A 21708-nucleotide genomic window follows, 5' to 3' on the forward strand; every position below is an offset into this window, starting at 1 on the left:
TCAATATTCCCTCATTTTGAGACATTAAATTAGCTCTCAGTGACTGCATTATGCATTAGCGGTGCTATAGTAAGCCCATTCTGTCCCCTCGATCTCTCTCTCTTTCTCTCTTTCTCTCTCTCCGTCACACTCCCTCTACCCCCTCCCTCTTTTCCTTCCTTCCCTCTCTCGGGTCCCTCCCTCTTTCTCCCCCTCTCATATACACACACTCTCAGTCTACTCTCTCCTCACTTCTCTCCTCGTCCAAACATGTTGCCTGAGCGATGCTGCGCGCCAGAGTGGAAAGCTTCCTGCCGGTGTCCGAAGCGCGCGCCAACGCTGCCACCCGGCCACCCGCTCTGAGTCTGAAGGAGCTCGGCGAGGAACAGGAGAAGGACAAGAAAGTGAAGCAGGCACCCGACGAGCAGAGGCAGGGCACCAGATCTATGTGGACAGGAGCCATGCGCGGGAGGAGATACCTGCTGGAGCGTGGCACGCGGGATGGCGTAAACAGCGACAAAGAGGGCGCCAGGAGGCAGAGATCGCCCGATTGGCTTTACGAGTCTTATTGCCGCATGAGCCAGCAGCACCCGCTCATCGTTTTCCTGCTGCTGATTGTGATGGGCGCCTGCTTGGCACTGCTGGCTGTGTTCTTTGGCTCTGGGTTGGTGAGTGCCAAAGGCTCAGGGGGGTTGAATTGCAAGAGTTATGTTTCTATCATCCACCATATTTCACTCTTTTGTATTCTTTTGTTGACTCTGTCTGATTGAGTGTCCCAGGTGAAAATGTCACGCTGTTGTTGTTGAGAGACAACAGGATGGGGGATCATTGGTTCTTCTCTTTTTCTCTATTTTAGAGTCTTATCCTTTGGGGAAGGGGTGGTAGTGAGATCCTGCGGTGGTGTAAGAGGGAAGTGCACTGTTGGTTCAACAAGATTCTGGAGTAGGAAGGAGACTTGAGCTCCTGTCAGCCCTGTAGAGTATAGCTGATAAACAGGCAGACTGGTGGCACTGGTTCACTGGGGAGAGTGAGAGGCAGAGGAAGTCTTCTATTTAGCCTGCTATTGTTTCTCTTTCTCTGTCTTTCTCTAAGAGTTAAGTCCAGATTCCCCAAAGCTGACACTGCTTATCTTTTGTGATGTTTTGGACAGAATCCAGCACTTGTGGAGAAGATATCGAGGGGGGCAGGACTGTTTGGACTCCTGTGTTTATTTTATAATGCACTTCTTTCTTTCACTTACTTTTAAAAAGTCTCATTCAGATGATTCAGGCTGAGAGCCATAAAGAGCACGAGAGAATAGAGAACAAGTGTATCTAAGTAAATCAGGCTCAGTCATGGCTAATTAAATGAATCGAGCAGAAGCTATTAACCTGCCAGTGATAAAGCGACTCCAGCTGATTGTAAAACCAAAACACTGCTGAGGGTTTGAAGCTTGTGTTTGTCAGGACGTGGCTGTGAAATATATTTATTCAAGTCAGGTGGTCTCGCGAGCATGCTGTCTACTTCAATCGGGACGAAGTTCAATTTATTTTGCCAAAAAAGTATCAATCATTTGCTCAAGTTTCTTTCTGGGAAGTTATTTTTTTATATTATGCATTATTTTATACAGAATTTAACCAGATGCTGGTTCTGTGTTGAAAAGCTCAGACGAGTATGTGCTGGACTACGTCGTAGCGCTTCAGGCGATGTCCTTCGGAATAGAGGAGCATTCATTTGAGCGGGAAGCAAGAGCAAACTGCGAGCCGAAGCAAAATATTGACACATGGCTAAATCGCTGCCTTTCTCGTCTGACTGCGTGACCTATATCTCTACGCTGAAGTCGAGCAATGAAATGGAAAACGAGGGTCCCTCCGTTTCTGTTGGTTGCACACATCACATTGATTGTGGGGAAAATGTAATACGTATGTAATCCAAACGGTATTACTGTGTACTCCTAATTCCTATTGCAGTTTCAACTGATGTCATCTGTCTTTCCTGCCACCATATATCCCTTTCCACATCCTTATTATTGCCTTTACTGACATTATGTTATTGCTTTATTATAGGAAGTATAAATTAAGAAGCAGGGATCAGAAAGAGATTCGAGCAAAAATCAATATTTTAAATTTACAGTTCTTGCCTTCCACCACCAACATATGGTTCCAAATATAGTTCTAGGTCCGGAACTAATGAAAATGATTTAATTCTGTTTCTTTTATATTGGCTGTATGTGGGCTTAATATAATAAGAAGCTATTAGATCCAGTAGCTGTCTTTGTATTAATAAGAACATACACACTAATCAATACACACAGGTTATGGAATTGAACTGATTGTGCTCCATATAGCCATGAAATTGCCCATGATTTCCAAGAGGTTGTTTTTGTTTTTCAAGTCCAAATGCAGCGTTGCATTTTGTCACTAAAGTTAGCAAATTTTAAAATTCAATTTAAAAATGCATAGACATGCTAAATGCCAGTTTGAGTCTCAAATTTGGGTTAGCTAACAGCTGTTTTTTCTCTCATTCTCACGAAAGCAGCGCAAAAACAAAACAAAACAGCTGCTTATCAGTCTAATGCAAACTTTAACATAATGAGATTTATAATAAGTAAATGTTTATAATAAGGTTTAATTTACCTTGTTTATTTATCCATAAACTGAAGCCATGCAATGTTATATATTGACTAAAATCACACCAGATATCATGTTGATCCAAAAACATTTGGGAGTTTAAAGGTAAGATATAAAAAAATTAATGTAGTGGGCTAAACAGAATGAACAAAAAAAAACATTAACCAGTAAAAGAGATTTCAAATGAATGTTTCCGATTGTTTCTTTGGGTTGCAATTTGTTCCTAGTAAAATACAATTCATTTCTGGTTATTGATTTTGTACCTCGGACCTGTTCAAAGCCCTGCTAAGAAGTGTTAATACAGTAGGACAGTGACAAAGGGTGGTGCGTATCTGTACACGGCAGAAGGGAAAGGAAGATAAGAGAACAGATAAATGAATCATAGCCAGGTCCCAGTGGAGATGAAAGTGTGTGTGTGTCTATACGTGTCTGAATGTGTGTGTGGGAGAGAGACTCAAAGACAGTCTCAGTAGGAACAGGGAGGGAGAAGGAGGAGATTGCAGCATGAGCGTTGGTGTTCGAAGGTGTTACTTAAGCAGCCAGTTGGTAATTAGGTATTGCCTTTGTTGTTTTTGTCCTTTGATATATACTTCAGAAATCAGAAAGGTAGTCTACTGCATAATAGGGAACATTTTCTAGTTTCCCAAGTAATGCCTGGTCCACAGTAGCAGACTTATACAATCCTAACTGATGTGGAAAAAGTGACAGACCCCAGATATGATGACAGAATTCAGCTTTTTTTGTCCTTGAATAAAACACCACACATTTTGAGATAAAGCTCACAAACTGACCAACGATCCTGACTATCAGAACCTGGGATCTTGCACAATTTCTAAACATGGTGGATGACAGTTAAGCTTGGCTCTTATTGGTTAAACGGAGTTTCATGCATGATATCAAGGCAGTTGGTGGGGAGTCGAGTATTGAACTTTTTTAATATTTACAGTTTGTGAATTCCTGTCTCACATCCAGTGTTTCCTGAGATCTGAATCCACTGTGACCCTGACCAAGATAAAGCGGTTAATCAACATGAATGAATGAATGAATTAGTGATGCCAAGACTGGACTGCGAGTAGATCACATGGGTTAAAATTGGGTTCTTCACGTGCCACACCATAGGCTAATCTGGGAAGAGCAGCCTAAAGTCTGGGAAGATCAGCCTTAAATCTGGGAAGATCAGCGTAAAGTCTGGGAAGAGCAGCCTAAAGTCTGGGAAGATCAGCCTTAAATCTGGGAAGATCAGCCTAAAATCTGGGAAGAGCAGCCTAAAGTCTGGGAAGAGCAGCCTAAAGTCTGGGATTGTCAGTCCAATTGTCAGGAAGACCACCTTAAAATCTGGGAAGATAAGCCTAAAATTGTCATTGTCAGTCCAATTGTCAGGAAGACCAGCCTAAAATCTGGGAAGAGCAGCCTAAAATCTGGGAAGATCAGCCTAAAATCTGGGAAGACCAGCCTAAAATCTGGGAAGACCAGCCCAAAGTCTGGGAAGACCAGCCTAAAATCTGGGACACATTTTGAGATTGTCTGCCTGATTGTCAGTCCAATTGTTGTCTAGTGTAGCTGAGGCATAAGTAGGTTAGTTCCAATGGGATTTGGCACAAATTGGCCTCGGTATGTGATAAGCTCTTATAGATGGCATGACTATGCCTACTACACATTGAAACACAAAAAATCCGGAAGACCAGCCGAAGAACACCTTATGCAATGGCCCGATTGTTGTTTAGTGTAGCCCAGGCATAAGAATAATAGTCCTATAATAACACTGTGAATATGTACAAATTTCGCATGAGACCAAGGCTTTTTCCAAAAATCAGACTTTTGTTAGTGACCTTTTTCCTTTTTTTTTGGCCAGGAGAAATACAGTGAAATGGTAACTGATAAATATTTTTTCTATCTATCTATCTATCTATCTACATAATTATAATGTATGCTTTTTATTTATTGATTTACATTTATATTTATTATATTTATATTTTTTATTATTTGTTTTTTTTTCTTTTCTTATTTTTAATAGTACTTTTATGTCCAGTAGAGGAGGAGAGGTTGAAAATCATTCATTCGTAATTGTTTGATGTTTGTGGTTATTTAACAGATTTATGGCTGCAGTTACTACCAAGTCCTCAAACCTGACAAAGCTGGAAGTTTGGAAGATGTGTCAGAGTTTGTGTAACATTTAATGGGTTTTTGTTGTTCCCTGAAATGGTGTACTTACATTGTGTGTGTGAGTTGAAGGGCTTCCCACCATGACGCTCGGAGTGGTAGCAATGATAACTCATGGAAAATGATTGCGGCGTTTAATGGAAGCACTGAGGCCTGGCTGGTCAGAGAGCCTACTTTCCTTTCAGTGCAGACTGTCTGGTGAGACAGTATAGCTTCAAGACCTGCATTATTCTTTTTTTTATTTCTTGTCCACTTCTTAGTTGTGGACTTTTGGACTCCGACACCTACTTCAGGTAATGAGAACTGGATTTTTTGTTGTTGCTGTTTGTAAGGCTCAGTTGATTCTCTTTTTTCTTATTTTTCAGCAGGTGTTCTTGCAGTTTTTAGGAGATATTGAGCATCTCTAAAAATCCAGGGTTTATCCGTTATGCGTGGGGGTTTAGCATTTTTTTTGCACTAGTAGCGGCTCTCTCCTTCTCTCCAGGGGATGTTTGTGTTATGGCAGAGAGAGGTAGAGGTGGCGTGTGAAATGGCAAGGAGGGATCTACCATGGTGTCATCTCCTATCATGTCAAACACATTTCTCCCCAGCTCCAGGGTAAGAGAAGTGGTCACACTGTTGACGGCGTGGCTGAGCGGCTTATCGCGCTGCATGTATTAGAGTCAATGAATTAATTTCTTTCCGTATATGAACATCAGCTGGTGGTTATCAAGCTGTCTTTCCCAGTTGCCTCGGTGTAGCCCTGATGAGAAATGAAGCCGCCTTCTTGGCTAATGGAAATGCCATTCGCCTTCAAAGCCAGCAGGATTAGCAAGCTAATTTTCCAATCAATAGTTTTTAGCCTGGGTAGAATTCACTTAAACATCTCACCTGGGATGAAGCATCCAAACAGTCCACTGCAATGAAAGAGCTACAGTTCCATCACGGTCTACTGGAATTTTTTTCTTTTTCATATACATGTTATATCTTAACTGATGTTGAAATGTGATAGTCCCCAGATATCATGTCAGAATTCAGACTGAGATATTCACCTTGAGATAAAGCTCACAAATTAATCAATGATCCTCATGCTTGGATCTTGAGCTTGAGAAATGACAGCAACCATGAAAATAAATATTTACCAGTAAAGCTCATTGATTTGATAGATAAAGCTTAAAAAAATGGTGCATGAACCTGTCTTATTTAGTGGATTTAGTGATTATTGACTGAAGAGTAAATTAAAGTAAATTCTAGTGTAATCAAATATATTAATGAATCATTTTTTTTTTAAAAATTTTTATTAAGATGTCTAGTTAATGCTCAGATCTCACACTTAATCTCACCTCTGTCAAATAAGGCTGCATAGGAATATTCATTGAAGAGTTCGTGTCTTTCAGCATGAAGTTATTGCATATAACAGTGCAAATGCTCTGGCATGTCAAAGTCAGTGTCAACCAAGCTAATTGTTGTGAAAGCATGGGGCAGTTATTACAAAGCTCATGACCTCAAAGGCTCTTTCACCCACATGGATGTTTTTACTCACAGCAGAAGCCATGCAAAGCCCACTGACTGTATTGGCATGACTTCATTTTAATTCACTTGGCATTTTGGTTGAATATGTATTATTCCTTACTTATGAATGCATTATAAACATGTTATGACTGAGTTCATCAATGGCGTTCATATACAGCGTTACAAAATATGTCATGAATTGCCTTACTTTTAAGTATTTATTCCATTAGACCCTTTTGGAATGAGAAACACTCTGCCATTTCCTTTAAGAGGAACAACCGAAGAACCTTCAATTTCCAAATAGTACAGGGCTAATTATGCGCTCTTGAATGCATTCCGTTAATGCATTACAACCAATGCTGTAAAGTCCAATGCCATTTCATAGATATCTGCTAACAATGTGTATAATGTATTCATAGATCATTATAGTGTACTTTTCTTCATGAATATTTACAAGTGCTCGCATGTAAAAAAGTGCTGGAAACTAGTGTAGTTTCCACCAAGTATTTAAACTTGTACTGTGTATTAAAAATAGTGCAGGATTCGGCAATATACAACAGTTACAAGCCCCAAAGTCTCCCAAAATCTCTTTTCATGTCATTTAAATGGTCTTTAAATGGTCTCGCTGGATGAAATCCAATTGACTGGCATTGGAGTGTATTTTTTTGCCAGTCATCCATGGGGCTTCATTACTTACTTTATTTACTCATTTCCTTATTTCCTCGACTAATGCTTCTACAGGCTGGCACTGAAAAAGGATTTATGTAAAGAGTGACGCTAATATGCACCCGATGGCGGCATCTATGTAAAGGTTGCCATGGTGATTGCATGAATTGCTGCATCTGTAACATAAATTTGCAAATCCAAAGTTTGAAAAAATTATTATTATAGCTATTATAGCTAAAGGTTAAAGTTTGCCTCTTTTACTTCTTTGTTTCAATGTATCTACCAAAATAGAATTGTAATCTCCTCTCCAAATACAATCTTAAATTCTTGATTTAAAAAAAAGTATTCTCAGTAGTTATATTAGTATAACATTACTGGAGTAAAATCCACTTAAATCAGTCAGATTTTGTGATTTTGCCTTTATACACCACCCCAATGGATTTGAAATAAAACAATCAAGATGTGATCGAAGTGTAGACTTTCAGCTTTATTTTAAGAGGTTCCACAGAAAATATGGCATTTACCATTTAGGAATTACAGCCATTTTCAACAAAGTACCTCTATTTTCAGGGGCTCAAAGGTATTTGGACAAAGTGACATAATTGTAAATATAACTATAATTTTAATACTTGGATGAAACTCGTTTGCAGTCAATGACTGCCTGAAGTCTGGAGCCCATGTTCTCAAAACTCAAATTCTGAGTTTCCTCCCTGGAGATGCTTTGCCAGGCCTTCACTGCAGCCACCTTCAGTTGCTGTTTGTGGGTCTTTCTGCCTTCAGTCTTGTCTTGAGTAAGTGAAAAGCATGCTCTATTGGGTTGAGATCAGACGACTGACTTGGCCATTGAAGAATATTCCATTTCTTTGCCTTCAAAAAGTCTTGAGTTGCTTTCGCAGTATGTTTAGGGTCATTATCCACCTGCACTGTGAAGCGGCATCCTATCAGTTTTGTAGCATTTGGCTGAATGTGAGCAGAGAGTATAGCCCTATACACCTGAGAATTCATCTGGCTACTTCTGTCAGCAGTCACATCATCAATAAACACCAGTGAGCCCGTTCCAGTGTGCCCATGCCATAACACTGTCTCCACCATGTTTGACACATGATATGGTATACTTTGGATCATGAGCTGTTCCTTTCTTTCGCCATACTTTTCTCTTCCCATCATTCTGGCACAATCTCTCCCATCATTCTTGGTTTCATCAATCCAAAGAATCTTATTCCAGAACATGGGAGGCTTTTTTAGATGTTTTCTGGCAAAGTCTAATCTGGCTTTCCTGTTCTTGAATGTTCCCAGTGGTTTGTACCTTGTTGTAAACTCTCTGTATTTACATTCATGAAGGCGTCTCTTGATTGTAGATTTTGACAATGATACGCCTACCTTCTCCAGAGTATTCTTGACTTCTGTTGACGTTGTGAACGGGGTTTTTCTTCACCAAGGAAAGGATTCTGCGATCATCCACTTTAGTTGTCTTCCGTGGTCTTCCAGGCCTTTCGATGTTGTTGAGCTCACCAGTGCTTTCTTTCTTTTTAAGAATGTACTTAACTGTTGATTTGGCCACACCTAAGGTTTTTGTTTTCTCTCTTATAGATTTACGTTGTTTTTTCATCCTAACGATGGCCTCCTTCACTTGCATTGAGATCTCCTTGGACTTCATATTGGTAGCTCCAGTCGAACAGCTGCCAAATGCCAACTCAATACCTGATATCAACTCCAGACCTTTTATCTGCTTCATTTGTCTTCAAGTAACAAGGGAATGGACCGTACCTGGTCAGTTAACTTCTTGTCAGTCAATTGTCCAAATACCTTTGAGCCCCTGAAAATGGAAGTACTTTGCTTAAAATGGCTGTAATTCCTAAATGGTGAATGCCATATTTTTGTGGAACTTCTTAAAATAAAGCTGAAAGTCTAAACTTTAATCACATTTTGATTGTTTTATTTCAAATCCATTGTAGTGGTGTATAAAGGCAAAATCACAAAAACTCCGTCATTGTCCAAATACTTCCGGACCTGACTGTGTGAGTGTTGAGATCTCTACTCAAACTCAAGAGGAGACGTATGTAAGATGACTGGGGTCTTTTTGTCTCTGACTTCTCGCTTTCATTTCCATTTGATCTCATTGCTGACTAGGAGAAATGATAGTGATTAAAAAAAGTGAAAAAAAAATTATATCAAGAGGAACGTTGTGATCCAATTCAGTTTATTCACTTGTAATGTTACTTATGATGTTGTGGTAATGCTGTGACATGCTAAATGTCTTGCTGGTAAAAATTTCTGAATGCTGTATTTGTCCTAAACTACACAAACTTTTGCATTCAAATCTCTATCACGTTGCAGTCTGCTTCAATCTAAATTTTCTGTAAACACTCTCTCTCTATATATATAGCTTCAAGTTAAGCTATGTCGTTATTTTGATGTAATGACTCATTATCCTTGTTATTTCTTCATAAGAACTTTTTACTTTAATACCTCATTGTCTTTGACTTAACACCTTACAATCTATCAATAAATAAAGAATAAGACAATGCTGTTATATGAAAATATTCCACCGCCTGAAAGTGGATTATTTTAGTGCGAAAAAGTGTGTTATTCCACTTATACCACAGAAATTTGCCAAAGATTAAAATTTTTTAATTTATTAATGAATCAAAGTCATGATTTTAAACAATTTAGATTTACATTTAATGTCATGGAACATCCACGGGACGGGTTAGTTCCTGTTATCGCTTACATTTTAACAAATATAAACAGCCGTTCCCTCACCAGCCTCTCCTGTACTGTCTCTCTTAAAGTTTAGGAGAAAAAAAAACACAATAAAAAAATGCAGTTTATCATGTGACTGAGAAACCAGAAAACTCAAACTCCCCTGTCTTGAAGACGACAAGAAGCTCAATGACTTGTTAATAAAGCACTGACACTGGAGACTCCTTCCATAAATGTTACATAAACGTCTCCTCGAGGAAATCTTAACCCCATCATATTGTATTTCTTTGTTAAACATCTGGTTATTATTAGTTTACGATTATATGGAGCTTCCTCTATATAAATCCTGGTGTGTGAGCTGTTGCTATTGAAACGTTAACATTTTAGAATTAGTGCATTCATTTCTAAAAACCTGGGATTTATTCGTTTTTTTTTTTACAAAATAATCTGAATGCAGAATTCAACAGCGATGTGGTATAAGACTTATTAATTGAATAATATCTTATAATTCCGTATGCTGTAAGCTGTTTCTGAGAGATAATGAGATATTAACTCAGATATTCTAGATTAAGTTCGACTTTTTCCCCCACAGCTAGCGATTCAGAGCTTCCGCAGTCATGTGATTAGCCAGTGGGTGTGCTATTCCATGAGAAATAATATAAGCCAGCTCAATGCTGATCATTTTTAATAGATTACTGGTTGTTTAGCGCCAATGTTTTAATAAATGATATAAATAAAATATATCTGGTTATGGCATGATGGCAAACCCCAGTAATGTAAAGACCTTTCAGTTTTGTTTAGCAAGGTCCAGAAATCTTCGCCTACTGCCAAGAGCTATTTTAATTGAATCACTTTGGATAGTTTGTCACTTGTAATAGCACAGCTAAGAAAAATTAAGGTCCCAGCAGTGGCTTGGATTCTCATGGGCTGCACCATGAGGAGTATTTATGCACTTTCCAATCCTATTACAGTCTCACCATCTTACCACCAAACCTCCAGTGGAGGATACAGGGCCTTGGATTCATTTCTGCCTGGCTAAGCCAACTTATTGATTCCATTTAGTTGTAAATGTCTAAGTATCATAATTATTGACAGCAATATCTATCCAGTGGCTAGATGCTTCATAATAAAGCTGTATTTTCCAGATGCCTGTTGGCTGTAATAATCTGCACTATCCCAAGAGACCCTTTCATCGACACTTTAGGTGTTTAATTTACAGACTACTGAGATGTAATTTCATTATTAAGTCATTCAGACTAATTTGTACACCAGTTTGTTTAACCATCTGTAATATGAAGTATAGTTATAACTGAAGCCAATAAAGGAAGCTAATAAAAGAAACTAATAAAGGAAGGCATTTTAAACACAGTGCTCTCCAGAATTATTGGCATCCTTCATAAAAATGAGGAAAAATGATTGTATGAAATAAACCTCACACACAATTATTCATATTTCCCAGCTACTTTTTAAAATATTAGTATTCTCACTTAAAAATATATATGTATGTGCGAAGCTTAGCGTATATTAAATAAACACAAGGGTACTAAACTGTATTATTCCTTGTCTCTAGGGTAGTACCTTCAAGCATACATCAGTTATACCTTTAGTATGTTTCTTTTACCTAGTACGGCGCATGTAGTGTACCTTTAAAGCTTTACTCTAAAAAGTAATTATGGTACTTTATATATATATTTTTTTAAAGGTACACTATATCCAGGTGACAGATACATTTTAAAGGTATACAGTATTACCACTCCAACGACAAGGAAAGGTACTGCATAGTACTCTTTTGTCTGAGAGTGAATGCAAATAAATTGTCATTCTTGAAAAACAAGAATTTTTATTTGCCCTGAGCCATTAACTATAACCTGTTTCCCTGGGGTATAAATATAACGTTGCACACATGTAAAAATCAATTTGTCATCTATTACCATGGAAAAAAAAACTTTCAACCCAAAAAAACCCCACAGATTGGTGCAGGTTTTTGACCTGCACAAGTCAGGTAATGGATGTAAAACAGTATTAAACACTATTAGGGCTATAACAAAACATTTCACATATTGGAAAATCTGCCAAGAATCGGAACCAAGAGCACACCAAAAAAAACCAAAAAAACATCACAATGTCAGACTTTTCAGACATAGTTGAGCTGATTCTTGTTAAATGGCATTTTCTTTTTTTTATAACGACAAGGTGTTTGGAAGCATTGCAAAGAAAGAACCCCTACTGAGAGCGTCTCACAAAATATAGAACCTGAACTTCACCAAGTGTCATTAGGGAGTCAAACTGGCATCATGTCTTGTGTACACATAGACACATGAATATGTTTGGTGACAAAAAGCGACTGCGTACAAGGAAAAGCATCCACTGTAAACATCACGGTAGATCAATGATGCTTTGGAGTTGTTTTGTTACTTGTGCTTCAGTTGCTTTGTGTAGATTTACTAGGATATTTCAGCCTAAAGTCTGATTGCCTTTGCCATGAGGTTAAGAGCTTTTGACATGATGAGTCAAGTGTACTTGATACAAATCAACACAGAATTTGTTAAAAAAAACAGTTTTGCAGTGTTTTCCGTCTCAGCCTCTCAAGATCCCTCTACAAGTGTCTTCAACCTTGTTACAGGATGCTGTTATTCTCTCAGAGTGCAATTAATTCTGAATCCAGCATTTAAGTAAAACTAAACAACTTCCCTGCATGTTTGTGTATAACCTACTCTTCATATATAATAACTCTACTCATTTACACAAAGGGTGCTAATAATTTTGGAGGGCACTTGGTATTGTGTTTTCTTTTATTCAAAGATGCCTCTGATGCTCAGTTATGATTTGTTATTTTTGTTTTTTTTTTCTCGGCAGGACATCGAGGCTCACGTCGCCTTTGTGATCACCGTGCCCACAGCGCTGGCCATCTTCCTCAGCATCTTCGTCCTGGTCTGCATCGAGTCAGTCTTTAAGAAGCTCCTGCGCCTCTTCGCCCTGGTCGTCTGGGCCTGCCTGGTTGCCATGGGCTACCTCTTCATGTTTTTCGGTGGCATCATTTGTCCCTGGGATCAGGTAAGGATAGAAGTGGTTGTTTTCATTCATGCGGTTCCTGTAGCGAGAAATCCTAGTGAGAAGAAGTAAATGGGAAAAAAAAAACTATTCATGAGGAAGCAGACGGGTTGAAAAGAAGCACCCCGGGGAGTCACCGAGGTGAATAAGAAGGTTTATTAAAATAGAGCGCTGGGTGGAAATTAAGTGGAAATATGCAGCGTAGGGTGAAATTAACCAACACGGATGAGCTCTCAGAGTGTTGCAGTCATCTACCAGGTCATGAGCAGTGTACGGTTTTTAGCCAAATTATATTTGCTGTATATCCTCTTCTTTTTTCCCCCATGTGAGTATGTGCTAAGTTTAATATGTAAGGAATAAAATGCCAAACGCCGAGTGACAGCACATCATTAAGCATTTTTTTTTTCATTTTATACCACAGCAGTTTGCCAATGATTACATTTATTTATAGTGCTATGCAACATCTGTGAAACAGATGTTAGTTCCTGTTATCACTTATGTTATAGCAGCAATAAACATTTGTTTGCTCTCTATTTTCCCCCCTCTCTCTTAAAGTTAATAAGACTTGTGAAAAAAAAAGCTTGTCATGTTACCAAGAAGTGCAAAGTCTATTGCAAAGTGCTGATTCTAAATAAGTAATTAACTGTTTATTCTTTTTATTAACCTTAGATTAAGTTGCTGTGAATGAGCTGTTAGAAATGAAACATTTCAGAATGACCTTCCAACCAATCAGATTAGAGAATTCAACACACTTCCTTATATAGTCATACAAGAGCTTAGGTAGCTAATACAGTGGTGTATTTTAAGTTATGAAAGTCAGTGTGTTTTTACATACACACAAGTAATACTATCCAGATGCATTTTCAGGAGTTAAGCAGATTACTCAACTAGTCATATACACATCATAATATAATTCAAACAATTTTTTTTGTTTTTCTAACTCTGAGCATGCATGGAAACTTAACAAGATACAAAAGAGCTGTTTTAGCACCAGTTTTAGCAACTTGAAAAAGAACAACATTATGTGCAACCATAAAAAAAAAAGAAATATTTGGTCATAAAGCTTCATTACATTGCTGGATTTATTGATGGGGATACAAAGAGACCGTAGGTCATGTTTTTAGAAATCCAATTATTGACTGAGTCATGTAGACCCAGAGAGTTCCCATGATCAGATTACATAAAGTGCATGTAAATGTGCTTTCAGCGAATTCAAACAATCTAATGTAATTCCGGGAATATAAGCGATTTAGAAAAAAAAAGTAGATTGGGACAAAAAGGAGAATGATTCTCTGTGTTTGGGAGGAACAGCACCATATTTTTTAAAATTATATCATGAGGTGGTCTGAAAACAGAAGTTTAATTTAACATTTGCAAGCAAAATGCTTCTGGTTGTCCAACTAATCACCATATGTGACAATTTCAACTTTAAACTTTTCTTATACTACAGCACTGTTGGATTCTTAATTCTGATTGCTCAGAAGGTGTTGATTAATTTTTTTATATGATCACAGGTCTATATTAATGCACCCTTTCCGATCGTTCTCATCATAGCTGTAGCAACAGGTCATTCTCAGGGACTTGAACGGCAGACACGTCACATAAGCTAAGATTAATAATAAATAGATATGAAAACAATAACCAAAGAAAAACATAAATCATTTTTCTGTAAGGACCCATTTATCACACATTTATCATTGGAAGGAGTCTCCAGTGTTTTTTTTCTTATTAACTTCAGGAGAGAGAAACTAAGGAGCTAATTTGTGTCTCAGATTAATTTGTCTAATTAAGAACTAATTTGTCTCTCAGATCTTCTGCAACATTAAGTGGATAAAAATCATGAGATGACATTCATTAATGAATTAGAAAATTTTTATCCTTGGGAAACTGGTGTGGTATAAGAGGAATACAACACTTCAGCACGTGATGTCACTGTAAATTAATCAACTTTGGGGTGGGAGCAGTGACTCCCATCAGAATTCGGGTTCCATCACACCACCCTGTCATTGATTATTTTCCTACAACGGCACGCGTTGTCATTTTTTTATTCCTTTCATATCGATTTCAAAGCCATCATTATGACTGATGATTGATTTCATCATCTTTTTTTTTAGCATGATTGGCTGACTGGATAATTGTATTAATGGCCAGGTATCCAGGTGTTCCTATTAAAGTGGCTGGTGAATACCAGCTACTTAAGGAGTCTTTTAAAACGTACTTGCCATGGCAATCAACCAAAGAAATTAAACCAGAAAGTAAAGCAAAAAGTGCATCCCCGTAGGCTGATTAAATGGCCCATTATGCTGACAGCTACGGCCGTGGTGTAAAGCTTCGCACTTTAAATTGCCTGGTGCGATGGAAGAAGTGTGTGCTGACTTTCTAATGATAGCCTCTGGCTTGGTGTTTGACTAGAATGTCTTGGTGGAAGAGATGTTTAGCTGGCAGCATCGGTTCTCAGAGGCTTTGTGTGGTTAACATAATCCAGACATCTTCAGCTTCAGAATTTTGTACCTAGTAACCAGAAGGATGTATTCTTAGAGGTATACGCTGTTGCTAGGCTGGCGGTAGTGAGGAGAATGCGACCTGTCTAATACTGTAAGCGTGACCTTCGCCTCATCCTTCTTACGTGTTTGTACCTTTAGAACGAGCGGCATATGGTGAAAGACAAACAAAGCTGATGTCAGACACGGGAGGAGGGATGGCTTCCTGTGTTAGTCAATATCTCCGCTTGTTTCTGGATTAAAGAAGTCCACGTGAGTGGCTTTACAGACATGGAGGCACCGCTTAGCTCGACTTGCCTCCGGATTTTTGAAAAGGATGAACGAAAGTATAGCATCGATATCATTTCATTAATTCGTGCACTGTTCTTCGGGCGGGAACGTAATCCGATAAAAGAGCGGCATTCACTTTCGCTTGGGAAGGAAGAGTGGAAAGCAACACAGAAATCCTATAATAGCACACAAATGTAGAAAGAAATACACATTTACAAGTAATAGATGATTTCAATAATATAAGCTACACATCCTCCTGGGGGCAAAGAGAAATCAGGACAGGATGTCAAGTGATATTATGAGGAGTTGCATCATTTTTTTATTGTCTCATCCACTTTAGCACTCTCATAACTCTTGGCTGACGAATTTGTAATTTGAGTTCTCTTTGCTCTTACATGAAGGATAAACTTAACTTAAACCTGTGACTGAAAGGCTCTGTTGTTGTTGTTGTTTCTCTAGAGTTTCTTTTTTTGTAAAAAGTCAGATTAACTTCAAGCCCTTCTTAACAAATGCACCTAGCAAAGTCACTTCCTCCTACATAATGATGTCGGGTCTCAGCAGCCTTTTCAGTAATTGCACCAGGAATCCAGACTGAACTCACAGATATGTCAAGGCAACACTAAAAGGATGAACCTTTCTTTTCTTTTCTCCCTCCAATTCTTACTTTCCTGGAACAAAGGTCTGCGCTCCCACCCAATTAAAATGACTAAGAAACGAATCTGCAGTTACCGTGGTGGTAGTGTTGCTGATCATGTTGCCGTTGTCTCTCTAGGAGACGCGGAAAGGCCGAAAGAAAAAGCCGAGCTGATTATCCACCTTACTGCTGGGAACAAAAAGCAAATCAGACAGTGATTAAAAGGTTGAGTTTTGGTTTCCATATTGCATTAACAAAGGCTCGGGCGCCGTCACCTGCAGTTAGCATTCATCTTGCAAATGCTTGAGTAGCTCTGCACAAGGCTCCTTGGCGATGTCTTTGTTCTTAAAAGGTCACTTTGGTGAAAAATCAAATGTTCACAATTGTCCTTTAAAGGTAAAGGACATTGGTGTGTTTAGTTTTGCAGTGAAAAGTAATGGAAGTCTGAAAAGACTTGCCAAATAAGTATACTTACGTATTAAACTTTATAATTGAACATCTGATCTTCAATGGCATCTTCTAACACTTCAAATTGGTTAACAGTTGGTTAACGGTTTCCTACACTACCCACAATGCTGTTCGCGTACCTGCTGATAGTGGTGCCAGTGGGATTTAGCCCTTGCTGAATTACTACCTAAAGAGAGAGATGCAGCAGTGCTTTAGTCCTTTAGCATGTCCAGCTCCCTCACCTCCTCATCTGTATGCTATGCTAACACCGTCATCAATGCCGTCACACTCGACATCTTGTTGATGGCTACCTAACTGAGCCGAGTCTCTGCCAGTCTGGAGCACTGAGCCCAATGTTTGCTTTCTCTGATATGTCTATGTTGGATTTCTTATTAATATACTGTTATATTTCAATATAAAGATATTTAATGTGTTTCAGGTTGGAGTTTTCCTGTGAGCTCCTTTAAGCAAAACAAGATTATGAGCTGCTTCAATACTGGCTTTTACTGGCGGGACCTGGATGCCGGGTGGGGGGCGGGGTGCGATTGGCAGTATAATACCAAATTGCTCTTAAAAAGTCATTCTGGTTGTCCAAAATGTCTCAGAGTGCAGCTACAGTAAAGCCCACTGTTTCATAAACCACATCACCAAGTCTGTGGCATCACGCTACTAAAGAAGCAAGCGTCTTTGGCTATTACGGCTAAGAGGGAAACTATGTCATTTGTTTTTCCACCAAACCATTTCTGAGATTCAATAAAGATAACATTCCTAAGGTTATTTTATTAGAATAAGACAGGATTCATCAGATCATTAGAAGATCTGTACACTTTTACTGGATGGAGTTTTTCTTATGATCTGAAGAAAATGTACAGATATATATCTGGGTGCAAATTAAAGCTACACACCCAAATCTAATCAATTTAGTTATGTTATGCTGCTATAGGAAAAATAGTTAATGATAGAGTGGTGCTTTGGCCTGACACACAGCAGAATTAGTGGTACCACCCCAAAGTTGATTATTTACTAATCCAGAATGTATCAAAGTGTTTTATTCCTTTTACACCACAGCAATTTTCATTTATTAATGAATGACACATCATACTTTTAACCGTTTATAGTTATTAATAATTTCGTGAAACATCTGCGAGACAAGTTATTTCCTGTAATCACTTGCATTACAGCAGCTGTAAACAGTTGACCATTACAAAGCACTGACACTGGAGACTCCTTCCATGAACGTTAAATAAACCTCTCCTTACAGAAAACTTGTAGAATCATACATTTTTTTCTTTGTTAAATAATAACATTTTTAATCCATTTATTGTTAGATTGTTATGGAGCATCCGCCATACATTTCTGTGTAAGCTGTTACAGACATGATAGTGTATTAGAATGAACATATTAATATGAATCTGTGATTTAAATTACAGCTCCTATTACTGTCAGAACTGCTGTAGGAAATTAATCAACACCTTCTGACAAATCAGATTCAATAATTAAACAGCAGTGTGGTATAAAAAAACATTGATTAGATATTATTTACTTTAAGTCACTGCAGCTTCTGCTTAAATGTTTACGAAATTCACAATTGGTTTCCGTGGAAAAATCCATTTTAACACGTAATCGAGAACTTATAAGGCTCCTAGGATTCTAACAAGCAAAAACAAGGAATGCAAAAAATCTTAATGAAGACATCATGTATAAATACGGTCAGTATAGATCTAGACGCTGTCACAGATAATTGCAGGTTCAGCTTACTTGGGATGTGACTCATTTCTTTCCACATTGACTTCTCACAAACATTAGTGCCACAGAGCCACCAGGGAGCTGGAAATATAATCACTGCATTTGACGCAGAGTCACACCCTGCCTAAAAGTGCTATAAAAGACTACAGGTGACTATTGATTGCACACACACACACACACACACACACATATATATATACCGCCAGGGGTAGAGCAGTATACAGTTAACACATTATCTGCTGAAGGCTGGTTTAGACTTCTGCACTGAAGTGCATTTGCGTCACGGGGAAGAGTCCCGGAACCACCCTGCCAACAGCAGTCACCCTGCCTCCTGCGGCAGAACCAGGGGACTTCGACATGCAATCCTGGTTTATGACAGCCTCGAGTACTTCTTCCTTGCTTAGATATTTAGCCTGGGGATTCAGAACCCCCTTCCTGCCCTCGTTATTGCACCTCTGGATGCGTTAAGGGGTTCCGTCCCACTTTCCCTCTGCACATTGCAGTTCCAATGGTAATGAACGCTGTGTGCTTGTGTTAGTTTGGGGTTTTTGTTCTAGTCCTGTCTCGCACCCCATCCTGTCATTAGTTTGTAATCTGATTGAGTTCACCTGTACTGTGTTAATCCATGAGCAAGTCATATCATGCATTTAGTATTGTTCCATCCAAGCCTTGTTTTTGTTTCTCCTGTTCATTCTGGTTTCTAACGCTTGCCTCTATTTTGACTTGGATTATTCTTGTTTATTGTCCCCACTATAGACTCTATGATTTGAACATTTTGGATTTTCTCCAATAAATGCATTACTTTTTGCACAGCACACACAGCTTTCTGTCTGGTTGAAGCATGGAGGTGTGTCAGGTCATGTCCCTGGAAACAGGATGACCCTTCTATTGGTTTTATCAAGATTTTCAGAGTAATATTGCCAATATAGTTATAATATAATATAATATAATATAATATAATATAATATAATATAATATAATATAATATAATATAATATAGACAGGGTACAAGTGAGCTGAACACTGGAATGTTGTTGGGGTGGCCATCTTGAACAATCATTTTTTCACTCCACCTCCCAAAGTTTAAAGGTCGAACTGTACCAGAAATCTGGAAATGATTTGGATGATAAAAGCTTTGTAAATTGTAATTATTGACAGTTGATGCTATGATGATTTAAAATTTTTTTTTTTGGCTACTAGCTTCAGGGCAAAACTAAAAAAAAAAGTCAACTTCAGTTTCCAGACATGCCTTGGCTGCTCAACTACAGAAAAAGTCCTTCAGAACAGCCAGATTCATTCCTGAACTGCTGTCTGGAATATCAACCGTCATTGATCTGTTATTGTAGGCTCCCATATTTACAGTGCATGCTTTCATTTTCCAGTTCACTAAGAAATAATAAAGACACTGAAAATTATATATGGACGATCCCATTTTCATATTAATGCACCTCCAATTTTCTTCAAAGTACCTATTAATTCCTGAGCACTTCTTGTTTCCAGCTGGCCAATTTGCTCTGGTTTGACATTGAAGAGGTTTATTACGCATGAAATAGAATCCATATGAAAATGTGATTAGGTGTCAGCAAAATGGAGGAGAATATCCTGTCGCATTGTGCATGCTTCATGCTTTCTCAATTCTTGCTGATCTTGTTGTTTCCGTTCTTTGCCAAGCACATCTGCTTCGAAGTTTGTTCAGTTGAAAAAGCTTTAGCTGCTTTACAGAAGGATTGCCCTGAGAATCCTTCGCATTCTTCTGGATACTGCAGGACAACAGCTCGGATGGGGACAATAGAATCTAAAGGACAACAGTCTTGATGTGGGGGGAAAAAGCACTCACTATAAATCAGTAGAGAAACAGCTGAGGCTTTGTTCAAAATGGTGTATTATGCAGACTACTTATACTAAATCCTGCCCCAAATAAGTATGGAGTACACAGTATCTTATAATATTTCTTCATAGACAAATTCACAAATATTAGACTGGCAATTTACTGATGGAACCATATCACCAGAAACAATCCAGTCACCATGTCACTCTTAAGGAAGTAGCTTTTCACTTTAAATCATCAACCTGCTGTTTCAACGTGCTACCCACACACTTTGAAATCATTAGCAACAGATGTATTGCAAATAGTCAGTATCATCAGACACCCATTCGACCTAAATTACTGATATCAGCAATCATAATACCCCTCCTAAGAACTTGTCACCTATAGACCTATCTCAAAACTTCCTTTTATGGGCAAAATGACATTTTTTAACCAACTAATAGTTTTATATAACTACAAATGGCTATTATGATAATTTTTAGTCAGGTTTCAGACCCCATCATAGCACTGAGACTGTCATAAAAGTCCTAAATCACATTCAAATAAAGACTAACTCAGGTAAATTATCAGTCTTGTATTACAAGAACTAAGCGTGGCATTGGACACTATAGATCAAAGAATGCTTTTCAACAGACTGGACCCTCGGGAACGGCCCTAAACTGGTTCGGGTCATACTTTGATGACCGTGGCTACTTTGTCACTCTTGGAATTGATGAATCTGTAGCTTCCCAAACACTATGAACACTATGGTCTGTAGATTCCATCATGGCTTGGTTCTTGGGCCCCTACTGTTCACTATTTACATGCTCCCATTAAGCTAAATTTTACAAGACCATGGTTACATGGATGATACACCGTTCTACCTGTCTCTGTCCCCAAATAACTATGGCCCAATAGAGTTTCTACATCTAGAGTAAATTGAAAACTGGATGCTTCATCATTTCTAACTAATCATATTTGGCAACAGGGAAGAACATCTTGAGGTCAGTACTCAGCTCAACTCCTGAGTGCTAAAGAAGGTCTAAAGAAACCTTGGTGCCCACACAGACTCAGGTCTTACTTTCAGTAGCCTTGTTAAAGCAATTGCTAAATCAGCCGTCTGTCCGCTCAATAACTTAGCCAGAATTAGAGGCTTCATAGCTACTTGGAAAAAATGTATCCATACTTTCATCACCAGCAAGGTCAACTACTGCAATGGCCTCTTAACCCGGTCTTCCCAAAAATGACCATTCAACAAGTGCAGCTCATTCAGAATGCAGGAGCAAGAGATCTAAGATCCTACAATTCTTGCACTGGCTTCCAGTGCTGCTACTGGTATATAAACCACTCAGTATGCTAGGACCAAAATACATCCTTGATATGCTTAAAGATGTGCTCTCAGAACTATTTGGACTGAACAGGGAAAAGTTGCCTTTAACTATTATGCTACCAATAGCTGCAACCAACTTCCATAAGATCTAAGATCCATCCAAAAAATTAGACATTTTAAAGTTTGGGTCAAAAATCTTTCTGTTCATTCAGGGCTAGCACTTTATCCTCTTCCTATTTCTTTTGCTTTTCTCTTATGTTGATTTATTTTATTTTATTTTGTTTTATTTTATTTCATTTTATTTTATTTTTGGC

The 21708-nt window shown here is 38.4% G+C and overlaps 1 protein-coding gene across 1 annotated transcript in view; it reads left to right on the forward strand.

Annotated features, from left to right (window-relative positions):
• Positions 1–212: 212 nt before the first annotated feature.
• adcy2a (adenylate cyclase 2a) overlaps positions 213–21708 on the forward strand; it is a 182313-nt gene continuing 160817 nt past the window's right edge. The window contains exons 1-2 of the mRNA XM_026926637.3: positions 213–647; positions 12465–12662. Of these exons, the coding sequence (XP_026782438.3) occupies positions 264–647; positions 12465–12662 (582 nt within the window). The 5' untranslated portion in view covers positions 213–263. The remainder of the gene's footprint in view (positions 648–12464; positions 12663–21708) is intronic.

Source organism: Pangasianodon hypophthalmus, chromosome 1 (assembly GCF_027358585.1).
Source record: "Pangasianodon hypophthalmus isolate fPanHyp1 chromosome 1, fPanHyp1.pri, whole genome shotgun sequence".
Classification (NCBI taxonomy): domain Eukaryota; kingdom Metazoa; phylum Chordata; class Actinopteri; order Siluriformes; family Pangasiidae; genus Pangasianodon; species Pangasianodon hypophthalmus.